The 26,652-nt window shown below is 37.7% G+C and overlaps 1 protein-coding gene and 1 long non-coding RNA gene across 2 annotated transcripts; both read left to right on the top strand.

The window, feature by feature from the left end:
- The first annotated feature begins 11,503 nt into the window (after window positions 1-11,503).
- LOC140164038 (uncharacterized) lies at window positions 11,504-15,851 on the top strand. The gene is made up of 4 exons (XR_011860474.1): window positions 11,504-11,668; window positions 13,632-13,754; window positions 14,033-14,114; window positions 15,586-15,851. It is a non-coding gene; the product is annotated as an uncharacterized lncRNA (long non-coding RNA).
- A 3,059-nt stretch (window positions 15,852-18,910) lies between these two features.
- On the top strand, window positions 18,911-24,007 carry LOC140164146 (probable tubulin polyglutamylase ttll-15). Its single transcript, XM_072187390.1, has 6 exons — window positions 18,911-19,006; window positions 19,973-20,045; window positions 21,069-21,193; window positions 22,525-22,612; window positions 23,030-23,143; window positions 23,888-24,007. The coding sequence occupies exons 3-6, from the start codon at window positions 21,075-21,077 to the stop codon at window positions 24,005-24,007; spliced, it is 441 nt and encodes a 146-aa protein (XP_072043491.1). The 5' UTR covers window positions 18,911-19,006; window positions 19,973-20,045; window positions 21,069-21,074.
- The last annotated feature ends 2,645 nt before the right edge of the window (window positions 24,008-26,652 follow it).

The raw sequence follows: 26,652 nt of genomic DNA, 5'->3' as shown, positions 1-26,652 counted from the left end.
CAAAATACAAACTACATGGAATATTTAGAATGGATCATTATGGCATTTTGGGTATAAAAATGTTGAGAATAATGAAGTTAGACAGAGCAAACAGTTTTATATTATTATTTTAGTAAACTCATTCCATATTTTCATGCAGCAATATTCTATTAACTCGTGTTTGAGAGTTCCTATGAACTAAAACACTATCAATACATTGTTAACTATAATTTAAGTAGGGATTCGTGAGTAACTAAAATGTTCGTGGGTAACACATATTTGAAGGTATGTATTGGTAAGCGGCAAAATAGAAAATATTACAGAAGGTTGGAAACCATCAAGCGGTTATTCCTCCATTGTGTTTCAATGATTCCCGTTTCTCTAACCAATTGCATTTACCCAAAAATGGTAATTTAGGATAATCAATCAAAACTTCATGATACAGCTTCAGTATACCTTCAAGAGGACGCTATTAAACAGGACTGTTTTGGAACCTATTTCACATGTTTTCAAAATGTTAAGATGTCTAATAAAGAACTTTGGGAATAGGACTCGCTAAATATTTTAACCGGCGAGGTAGGTACCAGGGAATAATCACACGGCTTGGTAGATGCGTCTTGGTTCACTCGTCTCGGCTAGTCTCTCTGATTGGTACTTCTGTTCCTCGGCTCCTCATCGTTGATTTGGCATGAGTAAGGGCGCTAATATAAAGTTCTTCATAGAACTAGAGTTTCAACCAGGGACTTATTTAGGCTTTTAGAATCAGCCAAGCACGAGTATTATCACACAAACATGAAGACAATCAAAACACAATTTACTGTTAATTAAGTTATATTTATTACTTACTACATCTTCTTCATTCGGTATGAAACTTTATATTAAAACTAACAAGAGAACTAGGAGTAGAACAAACTCCATTATCAAGTAATAATTAGCGAAATTGTTCTCGCTCTAAACTAAAGTTGTGTTCAAATCTTGACGCACACGGAGAGTTTATGGAGAGGTGTTAACCCTCTGAGTGAATGCCACAGACTACAATTAAACATCCGTTTGCGTCGTCCACAAAACCTCTCTTTACAAAAGACCATTGTGACGTCTTACGATAGTCTAATCGAAATGATACGATAGAGTGATCTCACTCGGGGTGAATGACACCATAATTTTGAATAAATAAATAAATTAAAATAGAAGGCACGGGATATAACATAATATATCGCCACAACAGATGCATAAGAAACATATAATTTACGAGTAAATCCTTGGATTCGTGGGTAACGCCGAATTCGTGGGTAAAGCTATAAATACTATAGTACCGTTTGGGGTTTGCGTTTCTTAGGTGCATAAACTGTAAGTACTGTAAAAATTATAGCATACCCATGGCTTGAATATGTGCTGATTTAAACTTAAAATAAACAATCTCCTTGTTTTTCAAGGTTAGCATCTATTCGGGATTCGTGGGTAACAACAGTTTAAACCGTCGTAGATTCTTTTTTAAAGCGGTGAACGTATTTTTACGATTTACAATTTTAAGCGCTTGTCAAACTAAATTCAGTGTCCAAAGTCATTAAATGTTAATTTAAGTTATGGCAATTATATTTGCTGGACTCGTGGGTAACAGTTAATACGTGGGTAATGTCAAATTTGATTTTATGGAATTTTATGGGTAAAACGTATTTGCATATAATAATCACTTGGACCTCAGAATTATAGAACGAAACTTCGTTTCATGATATAGTCATTTATGGCATATTCACTTAACATTTTCAGAACGATCATTTTATTTTTGATACGCGGGTAGCAACATTATTAGCCAAATTGACTTAATGGCCTCTAGAGTCCAGAAACTTTGGTGGAATTCAATCGTTTTACATATGATGAGAGATCATGCAAACGTCTTTCTAACGGTAATAATTTCATTTTGATTGAAGGACATTCAATGACATATATGGTGCTTTATCTTTGAATTCGTGGGTAACGCCAATTCATTTAAGCCATCATAACTTGTCCCCTGGTATGACTTGGTAGTAAAGGCCTATATGCACAAAGAGAGCACATTGGACGTGACATGATATGCTCCATCAATAACGTGATTTCCTTTATTAATGACATTTTAAAGTGGAAAGTTAACATAGAGAGAATTTTGTCCCGCTTTCGCTGGAATTGACCATATACACCCTATTGTGATCATGACAAAGTATAGTGTCTTTAGCCTTGAAAATTGTATACATAGATTTACTTGTCTTCTATGCCCCAAAGTAACAAGGTGAAGCTACCATTGTTTGTGTCCTCGTTTGTCAAAAGCCCGGTCACAAGTTAATTGAGAATTTGTCACCTCAGTGGCAGATAGCAAATCAGCACGGACATGACGGATAAAGATAATTTCTGCATTATAATTAGCCCTAGAACTCTGGCCACAGTATCCGTTTTTAATTATAATGGTTTGGATGTTGCGATTGATGATACTGGTACAGATTCTATCTGCAACTTTCTTATTATGCCTGACATATCTAGACAAAGAGAACGGAAATCATTGCGCACCTATATGTAGCAAACGAGAAAATCAGACTGGAAATCTTAGCACCGAATGTGGAATCGTCAATATTCGACCAGTAGTTCATTTCTATCGGCGGAAAGATGTGAGTTTTAAACTTGAAACACCGTATAAGGTGTGGCAGTCAGGTGTGGGTGGTGTGCGTGAGGGGGTTATGTAATGGGCTGTTCCAGTTAAAATTCGCATTACCCCTGTGGAAGATTTTGCACAGGGGGAGTATGTTTTTCAAATGTAATTGGTCAGGGTTGATCACTTTGAAACCCATACTCCCCCTGTATTATGACTTTACCTATATCTTCCACAGCGGGAGTGAGTATTTCAAATGGAAGTTATCCAACTGTCTATTCTATTCAAAATTCATACTCCCTCTGTGGAAGACTTTAGCTAAATCTTCCGCAAGGGTAGTGTGGATTTTAAATGGAATAGTCCAATGTGTAAACACCTGTCAAATATCAGTCCCGGGGGGCACTCTAATGGTGAAGGGGGGTATCAGGCGCGTCCGTAAATTCACGTAAAAAGGGTATTTTTACACTTGCAGCCAAGGGCACGTTACGTGCGTAACGTGAATAGGGTATCAAATTCATGTAAAATTGGTGTAAAAGGGTGCATGTTTTTGGAGCTCTTACGTACTTAGGGTAGTTTTGCCAACGGGACTCAAATCTTTCGATGCTGGGCACTCATATCCCATACCAGACTGGAAATCATATATGCAAATGAACATGACGCTACGTGACATATTGGTATTACACTATAGTTTAGCCAATTGTAGAACCTGTTACGTGCCTATATGATGACGGCAATGACGTCAGCTGGCCATGTATTTACATATTATATCGAGATTGAGACCCGGGATTGAGACATAGTGGTTGGCAAAAATACGTAAATCGTGTGACTTTACGGACAAAATTTCACATAAATGAACATTATTTTCCACAAGAAACAAGCAGTAGTGAATGAAAAGTCAAATACAATTTCTTCCCTGGGTCAACAACCAAATACAAGATCTAACAATGATGATTGTTCTAACCCTATACATAGTGCTACAAGTAGCAAATCAAATTTACCTGATGGTGTTAAAACACAAGCAAAACTTTGCATGCTGAACACTCAGTCTATAAGAAATAAGGCTACCGAGTTTGTTGATTTAGTTGTGGATAATAAATATGACATTGTCGCAATTACTGAAACATGGCTCAAACCAGGTGATGATGTCGTAATTGGAGACATCACTCCTGCTGGTTACACTTTTGATCATGTCCCTCGTCCCGGAATAAAGACTGGTGGTGGTGTTGGTCTTCTATACAAATCTACTCTCTCTGTAAAGATTCTCGAAATTACTGAGTCTTATAGGTCATTTGAGTCTATTCATGCTGAGATCACCAGTAACTCTCGTTCTCTGACAATTGTCGTAATATATAGACCGGAAATAAAGGACAAACAAGGAAGAAAGCTCCCTTTCAGTGTTTTCCTTGAAGAATTCAACAACATGGTTGAGAACTACTCCTTGTTCCCATCTGATATCATACTCACTGGGGATTTCAATGTGTGGGTCGAGGATGCAGATGATGCAGATGCCAAAAAGTTCCTAAGCGTACTCTCATCAAATAGTTTAACACAACACGTGACTGAACCCACTCATGATCGTCATATTTTGGACCTTTTTATAACGAGAGAGTCTGAAGATGTCCTGTCCAATGTCTGTGTTATTCCTGGTCTTTGTAAACATGCTGCTGTAACATGCAATCTTATGTTACAGAAACCACCCCATGAGTGGAGAACATTCACTACCCGCCGTCTCAAAGCTATTGATGTTAACTTGTTTGGCCAAGACATCATTCAGTCTCTCTCATCAATTGACTTTGTTAATGATAATGTTGATACTTGTGTTTCAAAGTATAATGATATGTTGTGCAACCTTCTTGATAAGCATGAAAAAGCAAAAAAACGGCGGGTTATGATTAGACCAAATACACCTTGGTTTAGTGATGAGATCCATGCTGCAAAGTGTGAAAGAAGGGATCTTGAAAACAAGTGGCGTAAGTCTAAGCTTGAGATAGACCGCCAATTGTATTGTAAGCAGCGTCAAGTTGTTAAACATATGATTGAAGATGCCAAGACAAGTTATTATTCTGCTTCTGTTGATATGTGTGATGGTGACCAAAAGAGTCTGTATAGTGTTGTTAATAATCTGTTACATAAGAACAAGGAGTCAGTACTTCCAAGTAGCTCATCTGATCTTGTTCTTGCTAATAGGTTTTCTGAGTATTTTGTTGACAAGATTGAAAACATCCGTAGTAGTTTTATCAAACATTGTGATGTGCCAAATGATGATTCTTGTGTTCATGTTACCCATATTTCAAATTTTGAACCAGTCACCGAGGAAGAGGTGGGACTTACACTGGCTCCCTGTTAACTTCCGGCTTAAATACAAACTTATGTTGCTCGCTTACCGTGTTTTCAATGGAATTGCTCCCCCATACATATATGAACTTCTTGACTTTTACAACCCTTCTCGCCCCGGTCTCCGTTCCGCAAATAAAACCCTCCTTGTTCAACCTAAATCATCTCGGTCATGGGGTGATCGCGCCTTCTCTGTGGCAGCCCCTCGCATATGGAACAGTCTTCCCAATTTTATTCGCAGTTGCTCGTCAATCGAGTCATTCAAATCCTCACTCAAGAAACATTTTTTCGAACTTGCATATGAGCTGGATTAATTTGTAGTTTACTATGTTTTTGTTTTTTTTACTTCATGTATCTTGAAATGTACTATTGTTGATTGCATTTGTTCCTTGTTTCCATTTTTCCTGCTGGTATATTTTGTTTTGCTCTGTATGCGCCACGAGCGTTTATTGCGGATCTGCGCGCTTTACAAGTGTACATATTATTATTATTATTATTATTAATTTTTATAGTGCTTTTCATGAATACTCATTTATGTATCAACTTAACTGAGAACAGTATCGGATTTCCGTAAAATACGCGCATGGTATAGGCTACGGAATGAATATACTCAGTGCAATATCCATCGATTTCGAAGGATATCAGTTCTGTATAATATGTGCGGCAAATTCCGCTATTGGTCTGTTTATAGTGGCGACCAATACCGTATAAGATGTACTTATACGCTAAATACCGGATAATCTGGCTCACTATAAACACGCTCATAGAGCGTGTTTACACCATCAAGCCTGATAGCCGAGCGGTCTAAGGCGCTGGTGTTATGTCAATATCGTATTAGGAGTACATTATAGAGGCTGAGTGCAGCGTGGGTTCGACCCCCGCCGGCGCCTCTGACAAAAAATTTCATTTATTTTTTAAATTTCATATTATGTTAGGGAAATGTGGCTGGGAGAATGTATGTATGGCGAAGAGTGGTGTGGTCAGCGCTCTAATCGGAAACAATAGAACAATAGACCCTGCAGAGCGTTGGGCAGGACAGATTTGTGGACAGTTTTTTGTGCTATTAAAATTCGATAGGGTCCATGCCCTAATTTGGGAATGGACCGTCCCACTCGATTTGTGAAAAGGTCGCGAACCCTTATGGTAAACCCAAGTAACTGCCTAAAATGGGGCAAAATTGAAAAGAAATGGGGTTTAAATTGAACTTTGGAATTTGAAAAGTATAAATCACCTTGGGTCTAAGGCTGTGCTGACACATTTCTTTGATGACTTTGACCACAATTTTTTTATTTTTTCAAATATAAAAAAAATACAAAAATCTAAGCTAATTGAACAGCTTAAAAGGAAAATGTAGAAGGGGCTATGATTTGCATTGATTTTCGAAAAGCATTCGATACGATAAACAGAGATTTTATTTTATTTGCACTTGAGAAATTAAATTTTGGTATGCAATTGAAAAAATGGATAACCACTATGTTTAAGAACACTGTAAGTTGTATATTACACAATGGTCATTTGTCAAATTTCTTCTTTCAAGAAGAAGGGTTAAGACAAGGTTGTAATTTATCCCTTTTATTATTTCTTATAGCGTCAGAAATTATGTCTAGTAAGATAAGACAAACAAATGATATACGGGGTATTGAATTACCCCTTAAAGACTATGGGGAAGGTGAAGTTAAAATAACTCAATTTGCCGACGACACTACAATCTTTGTGAGGGATGAAAAGTCAATAGAGTTATAGAAATCATTGACCGTTTTACAGAAATTTCAGGTCTACATCTTAATAAAACAAAAAGTGACGCAGTTTGGATTGGCGCAAGCAAAAGTTTGAAAAAGAAGGTCGGTGACATCAATAATTGGAAATTCGAACCAAACAACAGTGTCAAATTATTAGGAGTAGTAGTTAACCCATCAATTAATATTGAAGAGTTGTCTGCAAATTGGGAACCGAAAATGGTCTCAATAGAAAAGTCCATAAGAGCTTGGACAATGAGAAACCTATCAATGGTTGGTAAAATACACATAGTAAACAATTTGATGGCATCAAAATTTTCATATATAGGTTCAATAATAAACTTACCACAATGTTTTGTAAATAAAGTAAATAGTATGTTTTTTAAGTTTGTATGGGGAGGTTCGGAAAAGGTTAAAAGAACAACACTAGTAAACGAGTACGACAACGGTGGCCTAAAATGTTCAATTTTAAAATATTTCTGGACTCATTGAAGTTGTTATGGATAAAAAGTTGGCATCGCCAGAAATCAGCACGTGGAAAAATATTCCTTTATATATTATTAATAAAACCCAGTTAGGCGTACATATTTTTAAGTGCAACTGTAATTTTGAAAATATCAATGCAGTGGTAAGATATATAATAAATGAGATGCCCATGTTTTACCGAAATCTAATCAAGGTATGGTTGTCAACAAAAAGTACTCAAGACAAAAACCAAGTGCAAAACTGGGGAGATGAAGTTATTTGGAACAATATTTGTATAATTAGCAGGGGTAAGACATTTTATTACAAGGAGTGGGCTAAAAGAGGTATAATATGTATTTCAGACTTGTATGATCAAAACGGTGTCTTTCATTCACTAGACGAAATCAAAAGTAGGTTTCCACAGCCAGCCAGTGTTTGTATACAATATCTAAAACAAGCAATTTTAAAGACATGCAAAAATAAATATCAGAATGTTATTAACAAGGACATATACTTTTATGATGGAAATTAATTCATTTATGAATTGCACCACACAATTATATAGGAAAGCTATGTTATCAAAGATTTCGACTAAACCAATATGTCAAACCTTTTGGGAAAATAAATTTAAAAATATGAAATTCAATTGGAGCAAAATTTGGAAAACTGTTCTGGCAACAAAAGAACCTAGGCTAATGACATTGAATTAGAAAATAACCAGTAATATTTATGCAACAAAAGTCTTTCTTAACAAAATAGAAAAAGAACAAAGTAATGTATGTGAAATTTGTAACGAAGTAGATTATATTGAACAATTTTTTTTTGGTTGCAAAAAAAAATAAAAAGATATGGAGCGAAGTGGACAAAATAATTTTGCAACACTACAATGTTAAAATTAAAACCACACAAGCAGATGTTATCTTTGGTTACTACCATGCAGGAAAATGTAATACTACTATCAATAAAATAATAAGTGTTAGTAAACTGTCAATTAGTAAATATCGTTACGGGAAATATCCCGATTTGATCAGTCTATTATATTCTGAATTAAGAATCAGAAAGCTTATGTAGTAAAAATTGTAGAAATCAGTAAAGTCAGAAATAATTATTAGTTAAGTGAGAACAAATGAGTTATGTAAATATATAATGTGATGAAATCAACGAAGCAAGAAAAATCGCTTTCTTCCGTGTGCAGCGTTCCGTAAAAATGTATCATAATGGCAATTATCGTGATCATGACGAAGGACTGTCGTGGCTTTAACCTTGAAAATTGTAGAATATTATATAGATTTACTTGCCTTCTATCATGGCAGCTCAGTGGCAAATCCTTGTGGGCAAATCAGCCAGAGAATAAACTTATTTTTCATGTCAGATTGCAGTATTTCTGTATTATAATGGTTTGGATGTTGCGATTGATGATACTGGTACAGGTTCTGTCTGTAACCTTCTTATTATGTCTGACGTATCTAGACAAGCATGACGGAAATCATAGTACAGACCAATTACGTGGAATCGTCAATAGTCGGCCAGTAGTTCATTTCTATCGGCGGAAAGATGTGAGTCACTTGAAACACTGTATGAGGTGTGGTCAAGGGTGGGTGGAGGTTTATAAACTTAAGGGTAGACGCGGTATTGTTGATCGAAGTAGCCAAAATACTTTTGAAGTTACAGACAAAAATAGTGCCACCAAATTGCCCAAATATGTGTGTGTGCAATTGTGACAGCAGGCTCATGTACAATGTACACTACTGTATGTGACCCCAGATGACCTCCTATTCTTTACTGTAAGAAACTGTTTTGGATGGTCTTGATTTACACACAAATTGCTTTTGCGCTTTAACGAGTGTCGAGTTGGTGGATCACAGATTGCACTATGAGTTAATGAATCCAGTATGCCAGTACCAACGTAAGTCAACATCATTTAGGTTTTGGTTGTCAAAATTAATTTTTAGTGATTTTTTCCATGGAGCCCCACAGTAAAGCCATTTTTGTACCGTAAATGCACATTCCACTTCCCTATGGACGAATAGCGCCACCTATAGTGTGTGATGTGAGCCTGCCTAACAGAGAACAAACATATTTCGCCTTTCTGCTAATTTAAAGGTTTTGGTGGCTCTGAAAAGAGCCGTTCACTGGAGACTGCCTCTTGTCTACAGAAACAAGCAGACCTCGCCTATCTGCTGATTTTTAAAGGTTTGGTTTCTCTGAAAAGAGCCGCTCACTGAAGACTGCCCCTTGTCAACAGAAAACAAGCAGACCTCACCTATCTGCTAAGTTTAAAGGTTTGGTGGCCCTAAAGGAGCCGTTTACTTAAGACTGACCCTTGTCAACAGAAAACAAGCAGACCTCGCCTATCTTTACCACGTCCGCAATTAAGTGATATATACGCTCATCGTGTATACACTCAATCAATCGGTCCATGAGTGACCGTTCCTGGTAAGCCGTATACTTCTATTACAGTATATGCATTCTACATGTTCTTTGTTGACAAGGGCCAGTCTTTATTTATATTTCAGAGCCAACAAACCTTCAAATTGAGCAGATAGGCGAGGTCTGATTGTTTTCTGTTGACAAGTCCTAAGGGGCAGTCTTCAGTGAACGGCTCTTTTCAGAGCCACCAAACCTTTAAATTTAGCAGATAGGCGGGACAGGAGTATGGGAAGAGCTTCGATTTTAGAAGCAGGGGGAAAATCAGAGCACCCGGAGAAAAAACTGCGAGGACGGATATGGATCGGCAACCAAACTCATATTAAGCAACGCAAGGAATTAAACCTGGGCCATAGTGCTGAGAAGCGAGTGAGAAGACCACTACACTAACCAGTCCTCTCTCATTGATATTAAAGTATGACGCAATGTAAAATAATGGTTGTTCGGAAGTAAACTCAATTTATATAACGAACGGGTAGTCGTGCATGATGCAGTGTCATATGGCTGAAATTCACTTCTTCTATTCAAGATAGGCAACCTTTGCTCTACTATGACTACAAGATACAGTTGACTCATCAAAATAACTTTCATCCAAATTTAAAGCTTGCCAAAAATGTCACGGCTGATCTATTTTTGAGCAAATTCAAACCTAGACACCGTTACTCCAACGCTCTGCAGGATTCATTGTTCTATTGTTTCCGATTAGAGCGCTGACATATTCGAGAATGTTGCCCATCAATGTTCATGAGAGTGTACATTCAACGTCCAGTTTTCGAAATTGGGTGACTTGTGTTTGGCAGGTGTGAAATACATCTGACTGGGCGTTTTATTTACGTAACGAATAAAGGCACTGATATCATCGAATGGCTGCCTAGTGTTGTTATGTGTTTAGTTTCTATAATTATATAGGCATAATAATTATTATTACATGTATTCATCATTCCTTTCGTTTCCCTTCTCTGTACTGTCTTTTCTAGGCCTACACTTTATCACTCCCTCGCTCTCCATGTCCCCTCTCACTCTCCCTCCCACCATTTCCTGATATTTCTATCTATCCACTTCTCTTTATTTATTTCTCCCTCAACAATAAAATCTATTTAGTTTACTACAGAGATTTCACATCATTTACAAAATATAATGAATGTCTGATTTACACAACTCGATTTTAAATTGGCATTTCTTCAAACCCGATTTTCTCGAAAAGTTGTTTATTCGCGGCGCCCCACTATACGCCACTATGGAATACAGACGACGATTTGTGATAAAACCTTTATAGGCTTATACATATATATGTTAAATGTATACGTAGTGATTACCATTATACGGTATTACAAAACGTATGTCTTCCCCATAACTGCTGAGCTGCCCGTGAGTGAATCGTCAATTCAAAGCGTGTCCATTCATTTTATTTAAAACAGCCGCACAAACCACTTAGGGCGCCGCCTTGGAATTGCATAGAAGGTTTGTGTGCCTGTGCCAAAATTGGGACAATTCAACACAATCTTCATGTTCTTGGGCTGTGTGAGAACAATGGTACCACTTTACTCATTACACATTACTGCCTTTAACACATGACTGTATTGTGGTCACTTATTGATACTCGCCTGTTGTGTAGAGCGTTAATATGATGCCGGATCAGTAAGCAATTTAATGGCGGACACCCTTTGTTTGAAACAATGATACCACTTTTATGAATAGCCTGTCGGAAAATCAAATCGGCATCAAAGGAACAAAGCATTACGTAATCTATTGCCACTCTTTGTTTATAAAAACCTCTTTGGTTACCCCCATTTGAGGGTCAAATGGTAAACCCAGGTCCGGTTGAGCTGCTTTACTTGTTATATGCCTTCATTGTTGATATTCTTCATTAAAAAACCCTCTCCCCCGCCGCAGTTTTAACTGGTAACTAACACTATAATTTCACTCCTCCTCATTTCAGAGTCCGTTGAAGCGTGGATATCCAGTATTATCTCACGTCAGAAACGTGTTTAAAATGTTGGGTTTTGTGAACCAAGAATCGGAAGACGTTAATCAGTGGGACGTTTTATGGACACACGAAACTCCCTTTATATATGGAAATCTAACGAACGAAGTACAATACAATCAAAAGGTGAAATACTCTGACTGCATATAGACTTTTAGCCTGGTTTGATGATTTTGCTATAGCATGTTCACTGGGTAGCATAGGATGGGAGAACCAATAGTGTAGCGATAGGGGGACCAGGGCCGTCGCCATGGGGGTGAGGGGGTGGGCTGCAACACCCCATGGCGATCCCTAAAAAAAAAGGGGGGGGAGAAAAGAGAGGGAGGGGAGGGGGAGGGGGAGGGGCAGAAAACTTCAGTTCGTAATATAGGCCCTATTGGGCCGGTATATGGGGCCTACCGCGTTGGGGTGATGTGGACATAGAACTACTAATGATTTTGCAAGATCGACAAAATAATGTGCGCATCCCATCACCCTTCTGCACCACGCCCTTCATCAGCACCAATGGAGATTAGCCAGGGGTGATGAGGGATAGATCCCAAATATATTGATAGAGGGATGGTCCATAACAGCGAATTTATTCAACTTTTGTACCACATTTCACTAGTTTAGCTTCAATATGGTAATTTTTTCGCGCGCATTTGTAGCATAAACTGATTTTGTCACGAAAATATGCTGGATTATATACTTCAAGAAATATTTCCAACCCCATCCGCATCTGGCCCCTCCCTTGCTCAGTCGGCAGAAATGTTGTGACAAAATTTACGATTTGCATCTTCCTTTTGGTCTAAGTTTAGACCCACAATTAAGTCCATTTTGGAACATTTAGCGTTTAATTTATCTCGGCAAATTGTGAGTAGATTTGCGAGACGCTCCATTGGAAATTCCTTTCTTTTTCATCTCAAACATCTCAAACACGATCACGAATCTCACAAAATGAGAGTATAGTATAATTCCATCCTTTCTATAATAATAAGTACATCCATATCAAAACGATGCAGTTGTCGGCTGCTACATGTGTCTCATTCACATAATAGCTAGAAATAAATACCAGACTCATCTCCAAAGTGGAGGCCACTTCAAATCATGTCAAGTCACAGAGTTAAGGAATGTTCTCTGTATTCCTAAACCATGTGACTTAGGGATGATTTGAAGTTACCTCCACTTGGGAGATGAGTCTGGTATTTATTCCTAGCTATAATGTGAAATGAGACACATGTAGCAGCCGACAAGTGCATCCTTTTGATATGGATGTACACTAATATGTAAATCATAAACATGAGTGCTAGGGCAACCCCTCTGATGCTTGAAATAAGGAAAAACTCATGAGCTGGACCAAAATACCCGGACTAAATTAACCAAAAGGCCATAGGGCCATCTTCATTTGGCACGATTTTAGTACCCACAATTGTATTCATTTAGCATTGAAATTGCAATTTTTTCGCGCACTTCGCACGTATAATATTCTTTTAGTAGAAGATCAGTGGGACAATTGGGAAATTTTGCCCCCTGGCTCGGTGACTCCGGTACATCCCCCTTTGAATTTTAGCATTGAAATATCAAATTTTCGCGCGTTACGCGCGCGCGCTTTATCAAATTTTCGTGCATTATTATCTGTTAAAGGAATTATGGTGACAGCTTGGAAAAACGAGAGTTACAGTGTGGGGAGGGGTGTCTTCTATCCGAAGAGCCAGGGGCGGTAATCATGTTGCGGAAGGGCCAGCAAAAGATGAATAAAAATATACCAGCAAAATTTATTTCTCGACCCCCCCCCTGAGAAAATGGTCTAGCGACGGCCCTGAGGCGGCAAATTGTACTCTCCCGGCCCCGGCTCAAAATATCAGGGTAATATTGAACTAAAGTTGTAATGTACACACCCACTATATTTCTGCAAACATTTTCAAAGAGAATACAGTATAAAGATCTTTAAACATTCAGACCATTATTGCTGTTTATACACCTGAGAAAAGAGGTCGAAGTTTGAAAGGGCTTCTATTGAGTAACCATGTAGTTCTAAATTAAATACGTACGTCGCATCGCCAAAATATGCGTTCATTTATTCATTCGCTGTTTTCCCGCCCTTTTACAGGTCGGTCAGGTTCCCGGAATGCATGTTATTCTGCACAAAGCAATGTTGACAACTCACCGGAGACTGAAATATGTCCCCAAATCCTTTCTGATCCCGCAGAATACACAACACTTTTTGGAAGAGGTTTGTTTTTATAATGTTTCTTTAGACATAGAGTAAACGTTTCTTCTAATACAAACTTCAAAACAAGAAATTTTCCAACTTTCACGAAAGTCAGACTGTTACTTTTTTCAATAAGTAATTATTATGTTATAAAAAAAAGTTATATTCGAGAAGTAACTGGACGGACATATGCAGTTCTGGTTTTCAGCCGATATAGTACGGGACTTTTGGTTGCCTTTATTATTGAAATTGCTCATGTATGTGTCTAAAAAACCTGTTTGTCCACTTATTTCTTGCAGCTTAAGCAAAACAAAGACATAAATCGATTATGGATGCAGAAAAACATTAACCACAGAGGCAATCAAGTGAAAAAATTGCAAGGTAGTGTATTCATGTCATTTGCTAAGTGTAAGTAAAGTAATTCGGTTATAGTGTAAGTGAAGAACTCAGTTATAGTTATCATGCAGTCAAGTTAGCTTAATCGTCAAGGCGTTCGATTATCATAAATGGTGCGAGAGGTTGCGGGTTCGAACCTCAGCTGTGGTTAGTACGCTCATAAGGAAAGGTTTGTATGCACAAACGATTCTCTTATAAGCCAGCTATGCATAGTTTCCACCTGAGCACAAATTTTCGTCCAATAGCTTCCAAGCAAGCAGTGAATGGTCTCTACACAGTCTTTGATTACACTACACGGTTGAGGTGTATATCATCGTAAGAGCTGTGTGAGCTTCTAGCTGGAAAACCAGGCCTCTCTGATTGGTTTTTGTCAAAACCTCAAGTGTTCCCTTCATCCAATCAGATTTTTTTATATATATATCAAACGAAAGCTAACACTTCCCACTAAAAACCCTCTTCCCCATTAGGTCAACAGATAATACAATTCAATGTTATAGCAAGGCGAATGTGGTAAATCTGTTGAAAACTACCTATCCAAGCACATTTTTGACCAAAATGTCGGTTTTAAAAGTCAAAACCTCAAGGTCCGTATGCACAAAAGAGTTAGACCGGGTCTAAAGTTAGACCTGGTCTAAGTGGAATTTAATGCCAGGAGAAAGGACATTTTCCTTGACATTTTCTCAAGTTCTTTTGTATTATTTTTGAACTTTGCATAAAATAGTCTTTAAAATTTGCTAGTTACTTTAGGAAGGAAATAAGAGTAAAGGTCCATTCCTGGTGGAACTAAATTCTGCTTAGACCAGGTCTAACTTTAGACCCGGTCTAACTGTATTGTGCATACGGACCCAAGTGTTCCTTACAATATTTTTCAAATTTCATGTCATTAAATAAAAGAACTCACTGATATTGTCCTTATACTAGCCTCATTTTAATGAACAATGACCAATTCTCTTTAAATTGCAAATTTTGTGCAAAAAGTTACTATTTTCGCCTGTTTTGTCATACAGTTGTAAAATAAATTATCTATGACTTTCCTAAAGAGTGCTTACAAATTGATATGCCCGAGAGAAAAAAATTGAGCTGGCTTGAAATTCCCCTGGAAAAGGTACTAATTACTTAAGGTACTTATTGTCTCGTTGTAACATGTAAGAAACTCGGGGAGCTGATTCTGGCTGCGAGGTTCTATTGTGGAATGTCTAGGGTGTGCGCTTCTTAGCTGCAAGTCCCTGTGTTATTGTTTAATGGTGTATGGAATGACGTGGGCCGTAGTGATCAGCGACAATCTGTAAAGTGTGCCGAGGCTTGTGGATCAACGTCTAGGCGTTGTGCCTGCGTAAGGCACTATAAATCACTGCGATTTTTGTCAGCATAAGAGAGTATACTATACTAAGTTCTGAGCAAAAGACTATAGTGTTTTTATTTTTCGGTAATTCGTTCATTATTTCCTTTTATTTAGAGCTTGACCTGAAGAAGGAAAGTATAATTCAAGAATATGTATCCAATCCATATTTGGCGCAAGGACGTAAGTTAAGTCTTGCAGTCTATGTGATCGTGACCTCAATTGACCCGCTTAGAGTTTATATCATGGACACGAAATATATCATCCGGTGCTGCACTAAACCGTATGACCCGGAAGATTTTACTGACCCGAGAACATTTATTACCGAGGGTGTTGCTGACCAGTCGAATCCAGCTCACTTTATACTCGAGTTGGACAAGGGATATGACCAAGTAAGTACATCCCGGGAAGTACATAGCTTAGTCGACAAGTCATCTTTGATCCTCATTTTAATACCTATATCATTTTCTGTAGCATTTCTGACTGCTTTTAAAAGGGTTGACCAAGTATTGTTGGTTGAGGCAGCCACAAAGATCGATTTTTATTCTGTAAATCAATAACACTTTGATGTTTTGTAGAAGGACAGCACATATACATATACTTTGAAAACTTGCTTGATTATTGATGTTAATGTTTTACAAAGGTAATGTGGTGTCAGCCCTCTTTACACTAAAGAACCACATGATCTACAAAAGTATATCTGTGATATTTTAATCCTTTAATACACGCGCTAGCTATGAAATAATCCATGCATTTTTTGACAAAGCTCACTACCATGAGTAAGATTTAATCTGTGCCTAGAGAAGTCCTTTTCAGAGGCCTGAGCTTTCGGAACTTTAGCGAGTGCCATCTTCAAAGCTCACTACCATTCGCAGGATGATGTGAACGACCAAATCGCAACAGTTAAAAGTATTTAAACCTTAAGGAACAGGGGTAGCCTAGTTCGCAGAGGCAAATTTACAAAAAGTCCGGGTAAATCATACGCGTTGTCTATCGGGATGGATTTTTCGTTATTGACACTACCCCAATTTAATTTCAGGCATATAGTCGAATTTGCAAGCCGATTCTGTTAAAACATTATTAATGTTCCAGATCTCGTTGAAGTACAGGTACAAAGAAGCTACTGCGAATAATGTTGTGTTTGCGAGAGAAGGTGGGTATTTGTTTTCGTTTTTTATATTCATTGTAGTAGCCAAAGCTAACCTATATTGATATAATATAAATAGAAATCGAATGTATCTAAAAGAAGCTACAAAATATTGAGTAAATATGGTGATTCTAAGTTTTGACAAAACAACCAACGAATTGCAGCTGCTAACCTATAAAGCATTGTGCACTTTTTAGTAGAGCATGTTGGCGCAGCGGTACGCCAAATGTAATCGGTGGATTGCGAGTTTGAGCCCCGGCGGTGCCATCGTGTTGAGTTCTTGGACAAGGCGCTTTACCTTACTTGCATCTCTCTACCCATGGGTGAAATGGGGAGCTGTTATGAATATTGTCCATTGAGCGCCGCCCAAAAGTATGAGCATGCATTGGGCATTGTATGGCAGCTGACATATTCTAACGACAGCGGAATAAATGTAAAAGCGTTTTGTACACATGTACACATGTGAAAGGTGCTGTATAAATACCAACATTTATTTATTCATTTTTATTTTTTGAAAGTATGTAAAATTAATAACTGTTCAGCACAAAGTTATTTGGAAAAAGTTTTGCAGCTATTTTTGTTATCCATCGGTTACATGGTATAAATGATTTGTTAAGCTTGAGTCACCTAATTCTATTCCTTCTTTGGCGGCAGTTTTAAAAATAAGTATTGTGTGTGTGTGTGTGTGAGTGAAATGCCGGCAGAATTTGTTATAAAAAACAATTATAGACACGATTCGTCCACAGTGTATTTATGTCCATATTGGCAAACCCACAGCTACGTAAAGGTGGAGATTAGATTTGCAACCAGGTTTCCTCTATAAGAATTATATATCTGGGCGACAGTGATAAAGCAGCAAAAAAGTGCGTGGGCTAAAATGCATTCCTACCTGTACAAGCCTATTCAAAGAATCTCTTATCTGCTAACAAAATTGAGCATGCTAAAATATTAAACTAAAGACTTCCCTCTTTAATTTCCACCATAAATGTTGCACCTGTGATAAATATTTCTTGGCAAAAACTCATAGGAAACATGGCAGATTCCTTGCATTTTTCCCTCATATTTCTTTAAAATGACCAGACCCCTTAATCCTACATCACACCGTTGCAAACATCGTTATTATACATTGGTTTACCTCAAGTTCAACCACCACACGCACACTGCTATTCAAATTAAAAAGACCGCGGTCATTGATAACATACGCATAGTGCACTTATGTCCACGGCAAATTCACCGTGACCTTTCCAGCCATAAACCCGCTCAGTGAAGATTAAACCGAGAAATGCAGTACTAAACCATAATAATTGTCCGCTGCGGTCGACTAATGCAATTGATAATGACGCTTTTGACATATACGGTCGGAGCTCTACTGACTGAGTTTTAGGGGTATTTTTCACTGGGTTGCTGTCATTCACTCATCAAGGCGCTCCACCGTTATTGTAAGAACTATGCTAATGATTTAAAAATTGACATGTAGAAAATAAACCATACTTGATTGAGAGAAAGTACTAAATTTGTACCTATTACGGTTTCGTGACACGCCTCTTGCAAATGTGACCAAGCCATGGCGGCCCGGTGAAGCAAAATGTGCATTGGAATAACACGGGAGTTTGGATATAGATGGTATATTTATAGAAAGTACTAAAATCATAGCTTTTATACCTTTTCATATATGTTCATCTCGTTAACTACTAGTTAATAACTAGTTCATCTCGTATCAACTGCCTATTGTGAGTGCCCCTGTGTTGTGTGCATACATGTTGTTAACAATAACTGCATGATGGTTAACTTAGCATGCGCGTATATTGGGGGGAGGGGGGTTAGATGGCGCGAGCAGCCACAGTAAAAGCAGGGTGCGGCAAAATTATTGACGAAAAAAAGGGAGACAAAATTGTCAAATATGTCTCAAATTGTGAAACAAATGGAATTATATAATAATTGTTGTTTTTTTGGTTGCTAGCGCCTATTATCCTTTTTTCTCTTCACTTTTTCAAACCATCGGAAAAAAATTGGGCAAACCTTTTCGGGCTATTGAAGGGGGCGGCAAAATTCACCTTTTCTCCTGCCCAAGGGTAGGAGCAGCCTGGGTACACCACTACTGTGGCAGAGCTAATTCACACCACCACTGGTCGGGATCAATTTGGAATTCTTTTTACACAAGCTAGATATAAATCTGCAAGTTGCACACTTCTTCGCACGTTCATATTAATTTTAATATTTTTCATCAATAGTTTTAAGAATTATAACTACTCAAAACAAGTATTGTGGGGTATTAACTTTTATATTCTTAGGCTATGACACCTACTGGATTCAAAGTCAGCTATACGACGCCGTTAGAGATGCGTTTGAACAAAAATGGTCATCAATAAAACATTTTATAAATCCTACCAAGTAAGTATATTAACATAATGTTTATAATGGGTTTTTAAGTGCTAAAATGTGCCCAAAAGGGTGCTCCTACAATGAAACGGGGGCCACAATTATTAAAAAGGTTTTTCAATGCCGATGCTGGTGATTTTAGTGACTATGTATATGTTTATGTGGATATGACAAAAACACTAACTTTAAATCCAAAATGGCTTTCTTATGTTCTAAAATTCAAACTGGCGGCCAAAATGGTGAATTTTAGGTAAACCTATTTCTCACGCCGATAGTAGCGATACTCAAATCACCACCATCGACCTGAAAAGCCGTTTAAGGGTACACGGTGTATTGTTGGTCGAAGCAGCCAAAAAAACAATCGATTTTCATTATCTTAATCAATATATTATTGAAAAATCATATACTATGATGTTTTGCAATAGTTCATTCTTCAAATCATATACTTTGAAAACTTGCCTGATTTATTGTAATGAGTTATGTACGTTTTTTTTAACATAATTGTTGTTGTTTCAGCAGCCCTCTTTATAACGTAACTCACGACCTTCAAAACTATATCTGTGATATTTGAATTCTTCTATACACTGTATATCAAGACTGCTATAAAATGATCAATGGAATTTTTGCCAAAGCTCACTACCATTCGCAAGATGCTGTGAACTACCAAATCGCAACAGTTTTAAATAGTTGCTAACCTTAAGTAACTTTGCCTAAAATTCACCATTTTGGCCGCCATTTTGAATTTTGAAAAAATAAGGAAGACATTTTGGATTTCGTAAGATATCTAAACCACTTTGTCCAGTCCACAAACATATACATGGACATCAAAAGCACCATAATCAGCCATATAATATCTCATTAAGTAATTCAGACTGGAGAAGATGTTATGGGAAATGTTAAGAAATAGCATAGAACTCAGCGGAAGCTTGTTAGTCCTTGTCAAAAATAATGAACTCATCAATAATACAAAACTTGCAGGAGAGATTCGTTTTTTTGCATCACAAGATGGGACTTCTTGCCGGATGAGGACTTCAATTTGCATCTGCTAGAGGTAAGCACATTATACACCCTGATGACGATGATGATGGGATGGAGATGATGAGATGAGGATGACAGCGATATGCTGATAATGGTGATGTTGGCGAGGATTATATGACGATGAGGACGATATTGAGGACGACAATTTTGATGAAAACGGGGAGAATGATTCCATGATGACCATGGACATGATGATGATGACAGCGATGATGAATATGAGGATATTGCTGATAATACACTGTAAAACATATTCTACTTAACACTGAGTAAAAAGGTCAAGTTCAACAGTTTAGTAAATAATTATTAAAAATACATTCACTCGCTATACTTTTCCGAAGTACATGTATTCTACACTGCTCGCTCCAGTAAAAATACGCCATTTATACGGGAACTTATTAATCCCCTTGCCGTTGAAGTTTTCACAGAACGCGATTTCGCACACTGATTATTTTTACATTATGATAACACAAAAAAGTATAAACCAGCTTGACGTGGGCCAGAGGAGGCTTAAAGGCATTCCTACAATGCACTATGATTGGGAAATTTGATCAATATAACCTAATTTTAAAGGCAAAGTCCCCATTGCCACACACACAAAATGGTCATTTTAAAACTGCAGCCAACAAGCTAATAGTTGAGACTTAGGACTGATATTTGATTTTCTTACAGGAAATATCATATTGTCCCACTGCATTAATTTTGTTCCTAAGTCTCGATGTTATGAATGTTAAATAATAGGATGAAAACACCAGATATTTGCACACAATTCCAATGCAAGGCATGATCAACTGTACCATATGTGTACAAAAGCCAGACATACAAGGTCAGAAACCCCATTGGGTTGTGGGAATGTCTTTAAACATCCTCTGGACGTGGGCCTAATGGGCCTAATGATGACAATTGTAAGGATTCGACGATGCTAGTGAAAATAATAACGAAAAAGATGGTGATGATAATGATGAAGATGATAATGATGACCACGCGTTCAGGAATATGTTTCAATATTAATGATGGTCGTTCTTTTTTTCCCTTTCAGGCAAATATGTCGCCCAATATGCCTGACGCTAAACAACGGTATTTTGCTTCGTTTTTCACTCAAACTTTGTACAACCTATTTCGAATATCTGGTATTGACGCCATTCGCAAGAACAATAGTACAAGGTATGTAACGTTCTGAAATATAGTCGTATTCATATTATTTACTTTTTTTTTTCATTATTTACGAACTTAAGGGATAGGAGACGTAACGCGTTACACTTGATTGCTGATTATAGTGTTGAAATACTGACACTTTAGTTTGTAAATATGTGATAAATAAGTAACACCACCTATCATTTAAATAATTACCAATCATTAAATACAGTAAGCCAAAATATTAAGGTACCAGTTATGTTCACCCCCTGTATATTTATTTCTTTTTTATACTGGGTCCATATTCAGGGGAAAATTTAAGTATTCCCCTGTTCTTCCATATGGCCTAGTATATTCTAAACATAGACAGGTATGTCATAATTGGAACCAGCAGACAATAGCTGCATCCTTTAGCTCGAATTTAAGACCTCATTTGTTGAAATTGTTATAGAAATAAAAACACGACGATCCAAAATCCCAAGGATGATGCCAATTTAAAAGTTACAGTTTGCTACATCGCATGCCTATTGATTTGTACACAAAGCGTTCGCGAACAACAAGAGAACTAGCGCCGTGCTTCCTTGATTAGAACACAAAAGTGCAACTTTTGATTTCGTTTCTTCATCAGGTTTTAGATCACCGTTTCTTTAATTCTCAACCAATTTTAACAAATAAGGTCTTAAATCAGAGCTAATGAGTCCAGATATACAGGGGTGAATAGAAACTGGTACCTTAATTCTTTGGCTAACTGTATGTACTAAGTTATTGTTTCTCTCATCATAAGCATGCATAAAATAAAGCGTGTACCACCTAGAATAATGCCGTATCATTGCCGGTCCTACCCCGGGGGCTGGAGAAAATGTAAATTTTTCTGGCCCCTGCTGCAACAGCCCGAAAAGGTTTTTCCAGCCAGGACGGCGCTCAAGAAACAAAAAAAGTGGAAGGGGGGGGCTATTTAGTTTTTATTAATATTATAGAATTATAGATGTTACCCGCCCCCCAACCCCCCCAAAAAAATTAAAAAAACCACGAGCATGTACAACACTACTCGTTACCTATAGGCAACATAGCCAAATTGGTCTTGGCAAATGCGTTGTTCTGATTATGACCTATAAGGCGTTTACTAAGGTAACGAGTCGTATCGAAACAGTTCCGATAAATTGTGACAATTTTTCATAAACAAATTTCTGGACTGGCCCGTTTGGATTCTCACATTTAGCCTTCGACCGCTATATGTTAATAACTTTGGAACGATAAGTCATAATGTAGATTAAACTATAAATTTTCTAAATCCTTTTTACCATCTAACATGATAAAATAATACTTTTGCAGCCGGACTAATATCTATTGTTCCTTTTCAGACCATCATACATCATACGAGACAGTGATGTCATGTTAAATAGTATTCCAAATTGCTACAAATCATCAAACATATCATGTGACAATACAGTAAGTAAAATTATGCTTAATGATAAGGGAAATTGAAATTGCACCATTAACTCAGGAAAACTTTAATACTACACTAACTTCCAGAGAAGTACGAGTCATTTGCTCTGAATGACACGAGCGCCTTGTTTATATTGAGCAACATGCGGCGATTGACGTTCCCTTCAAAAGTGCCGCTCTACGCCGACCAACGCTTTGACGCGTACTCGGCCAATCAGATTATCGGTTTGTTTTTATGATTGTCAGACGATTGAATCAGCCAATCAGAACCCCACTTCCATGTTTCCGCTGTGCACACTCACAAAATGTAAACAAGCGCCGTCTTCTCTGCCAAAGACTTTTCGTAATTATTGACATACAAACCATACTGAAGTAATAATTATTACCGTATGAAAATATTATTTATTTCTTATTTTTCAGAAGTATTTACTTTGTCCGCAGTGTATGACACAAAGTCAGGTAGAAATGTTGAAATCGTTAGTTTTTGAGCATCTCAATAGTCACGGCATGAAACGTGTGTTCCACACGCAGAGGGTGAGTAGGGCTCTCAACTTACACTATGACAGCTTAAGACTCGATTAATATGTTTTTATTCAACGTTGAGTAAATTCGAAGTAGCCAGTTTTCCTTATTCAATTGACCTTTTCGTCAAATCCCATAAGCCTTTGTGAGTAGACCTGAGTTGTCGTCATTTGACGTCACGCCGATGTGCGCCGATGCGTACATCGTTTAGCAAACATCGTTACTGCGCATTGCAAATCGGCGTGACGTCAAATGACGACATCTCATGTGTACTCGCAAAGGCTTATGGGATTTACCGAAAAGGTCAATCTGCCTCAGTTCATTTTTACCTTCTAAAGAATGTCTGTTGACAAAAAAATAAAACAATGGTATTTGACGCCGAATATCTGGTATCAATTTTACGTCAACAAACATTTGATAAAAATATTTTTTTTAAATGACTTGAAATAGAATAGCGAAATAAATAACGAGTATTTGCTGCTTTAAAATATTGGATGTCGTATAAAAATTACGAATCGGGTCATCGGGACATATAAGGCAATCGATCTCAGTCACGATCAACGTACGGACACGCATTGGAGAGATAGTGGATGGAATTATATAGCGATTTTCTTTGTTTTACTGAATTTTTTAAATTGTTCCGCTTAAAATTAAAGGGGGACATATCTGACATATTTATTTATTTATTTATTTATTTATTTATTTATTTATTTATTTATTTATTTATTTATTTATTTATCATTTCTTTTCATGCAGATGGATGATTTTCGCAGCAACAATACACAGCGTGTCAACATCAATCTTGGCAGTAGCTTCGATTTATACCACGATTGGCTGGCGCACAAATGTCAGTTGGATATGTATTGGTGCTATTAACAGGTTCTTGAAAATCAACATCACAAGGATACAATAGGCACAAGAAGGGAGGCGGTTCTCGACCAAGCACTTGAACTGTATTGAGGAACAGTTTTCAAATCCCTACCAAGTGATACAAGTGATCATCAAGTCTTAAACCGTTTTGACACTGTCATATCTCCTTAATCCAAAGTAGAAACTACATTTTTTGCGAGCTTTAGCTGGCATATGGGTCGAAGTTGCCCATTATTAGAATAAAAGATGTTTAAAAAAACCCACTGTATTAAAACTTCAGATACAGGGTGGGCCATTAAAAAGTTCACACTTTTTTGATGGCTTATTTCTCAAAAGTGCAAACACATATTGAAATAAGTTGAACATATTTGTAAACCTCTATGTCTGGACTGTCATTGCTGAAAAGGGCATTAACATCCATGGTCTAATTACAAAATGGCGGCCATTTGAAGCAAGGTGGTCAAAAACCACTTTGCACACACGTAAGTCAAATGGAGCGGATGATCACGCGATATATGGTGGTTGCTGGTTCACACCACAATGGATTAGGAACAAAGGAAGAAAACTAACAGTACGCATGAAAGTTCTGTCAATATTTCTCTTTTAAATTAACCATATTTAAATAAATATTTCTTTTTCAAACAGAATATGTAGCCTTCCTGTTGAACAGAATATGTAACAGTAGCTTTAAATAATCTGCGCAGCTAACGTTTGTTTGCAGTCGCATTCTAGATAATGTGCATAATTTTATACCCGAGTCTTCATGATGGTTATTGCACTATAACATAAATCTTATATAGAGATATAACAAGATAAATTTATAAATAGGTGTCAGGAATGTCTCTCCTTCTCTGCGGAAATTATTTCTTCATATAGACACATGTAAACCGTAGCAGTGCTTCAATGGAAACGAGTTATTTGTCTCAAATTGTCATGAAATTAAAAATATTGCACTAGAAAAGTAAGAATACAAGTAAAATCATATTTGACTCTGATAAAATAGTTCTGTTCTTCATTACTGCTTATCATGGTTCCATAAAGTCACGTATTTATGCATGCCACAGTGAAAATGCTTCTGTCTTTAAAGTGTTCTTATCGTCCTTCAACGTGGCCTCCTTGCTCGCGAATACAAATCATCGCACGATCGTGCATATGGTGAACTGCTCTTGAAGTAACCCTGGTGCGTCGGATCCTTGTGAACGCATCTGTAATACGTCTCCTCAGCTCCCGCAAATTCCTTGGCGGACCTTCGGCATACACAGACGTCTTGACATCACCCCAAAGCCAGAAGTCCAAATGTGTCAGATCAGGACTCCTCGGAGGCCACTCCACATGATGTCCAAGGCCGACAACACGATGCGGAAACAACTCCTGCAATCTGTCTCTAACAGCGATAAGACGGTGGGCTGGCGCTCCGTCTTGAAAGAACCACGCCCTGCGGATGGCCCCGTTCGCTTGCTGTCCAAATATTTGGACCAGTTGAGGCTCTAGCTGATCATTGATTATGTCGAGGTAAACGTTTCCATTTATGTTCTGGTCAACGAATATCGGTCCTATCAACCGGTTGTTTCCTGTGACGGCTGCGAGAACACTAACTTTGCGTTTGTCATGTGGAACGTTAAAAGCAAAGTCTCTCGGAGGATTGCCTTTCGGTGCATACATCCGTACGTTTTGAGAAGAGACAGACCCGTCCATTTGAAAGTTTGCCTCGTCAACAACAACAGCGGTATCAAGAAAGCGACGTGCTCTGTTAACTAACCAGTTACAAAACTGAAGTCGCCGATTTGGATCTCCTGGTTGCAGTCCATGACGCTTAAGGATCTTGTAAGGGTGCCATTCGATATCATGAGTGATGATTCGTCTGAACGTTGTCCTTGGAATATGGGGACAATTGTTCCGTCGAGTACTCAATCTTGGGTTAGCTTGCAAATCTCTTCTAACATCGGCAATGTCATTGGCTGATCTTCCTGTTCGTGGTCTCCCACTGTTAGATTTGTTCCGATTGAGAACAGTTCCATGTAAGTGAAACTTTTGTTTAATATTATAGATGTGTCGGCGACTAGGAAGTCTGGTATTCGGAAACTGGTTCGGCCATGCATTCAGGACAGAGCGCACCTTTCCGGTTCTTGAAATTTCCTCCTCGATGAAAATTCGTTCCTCCTTTGTAAACTGCCGCATTTTGAACAGCAAGAATCACCTCAAAGTACTTACACGGGAATCTCTAACAAGAATGACAAGAACGCACGCAAGGCATTTTAAATTTGAAGTTCCCTCCAAAACTAGTGTATTTGTTATGTAAATGAGCATGTCCAATCAGCCTTTTGTGTCAATTTCACAGGTGAATGATTCTCAAACAGTAAACAACTCATACACGCATGAGTCCGATGATTTTGTAATTAGACCATGGATGTTAATGCCCTTTTCAGCAATGACAGTCCAGACATAGAGGTTTACAAATATGTTCAACTTATTTCAATATGTGTTTTCATTTCTGAGAAATAAGCATCGAAAAAGTGTGAACTTTTTAATGGCCCACCCTGTATAGGGACAATAGGGAGAAGTATGAAAAGTCAGTATGGGCGAAGAAGAAGCATGGAAATTTGTTATTTGATTAAAATAATAACTGATTGGTTTTTTAAACATCTCTTTTT

This window comes from Amphiura filiformis, chromosome 11 (assembly GCF_039555335.1).
Source record: "Amphiura filiformis chromosome 11, Afil_fr2py, whole genome shotgun sequence".
Classification (NCBI taxonomy): Eukaryota; Metazoa; Echinodermata; class Ophiuroidea; order Amphilepidida; family Amphiuridae; genus Amphiura; species Amphiura filiformis.
The sequence above is the reverse complement of the archived record's forward strand: the minus strand, read 5'-3'. Positions and strand labels throughout refer to the sequence as shown.

Coding starts and splice junctions, on each gene's coding strand:
- LOC140164146 (XM_072187390.1), top strand. CDS start 21,075: ATGTCGCCCAATATGCCTGACGCTAAACAACGGTATTTTGCTTCGTTT. Junction 21,194..22,524: donor CGCAAGAACAATAGTACAAG/GTATGTAACGTT, acceptor GTTCCTTTTCAG/ACCATCATACATCATACGAG. Junction 22,613..23,029: donor ACATATCATGTGACAATACA/GTAAGTAAAATT, acceptor CTTATTTTTCAG/AAGTATTTACTTTGTCCGCA.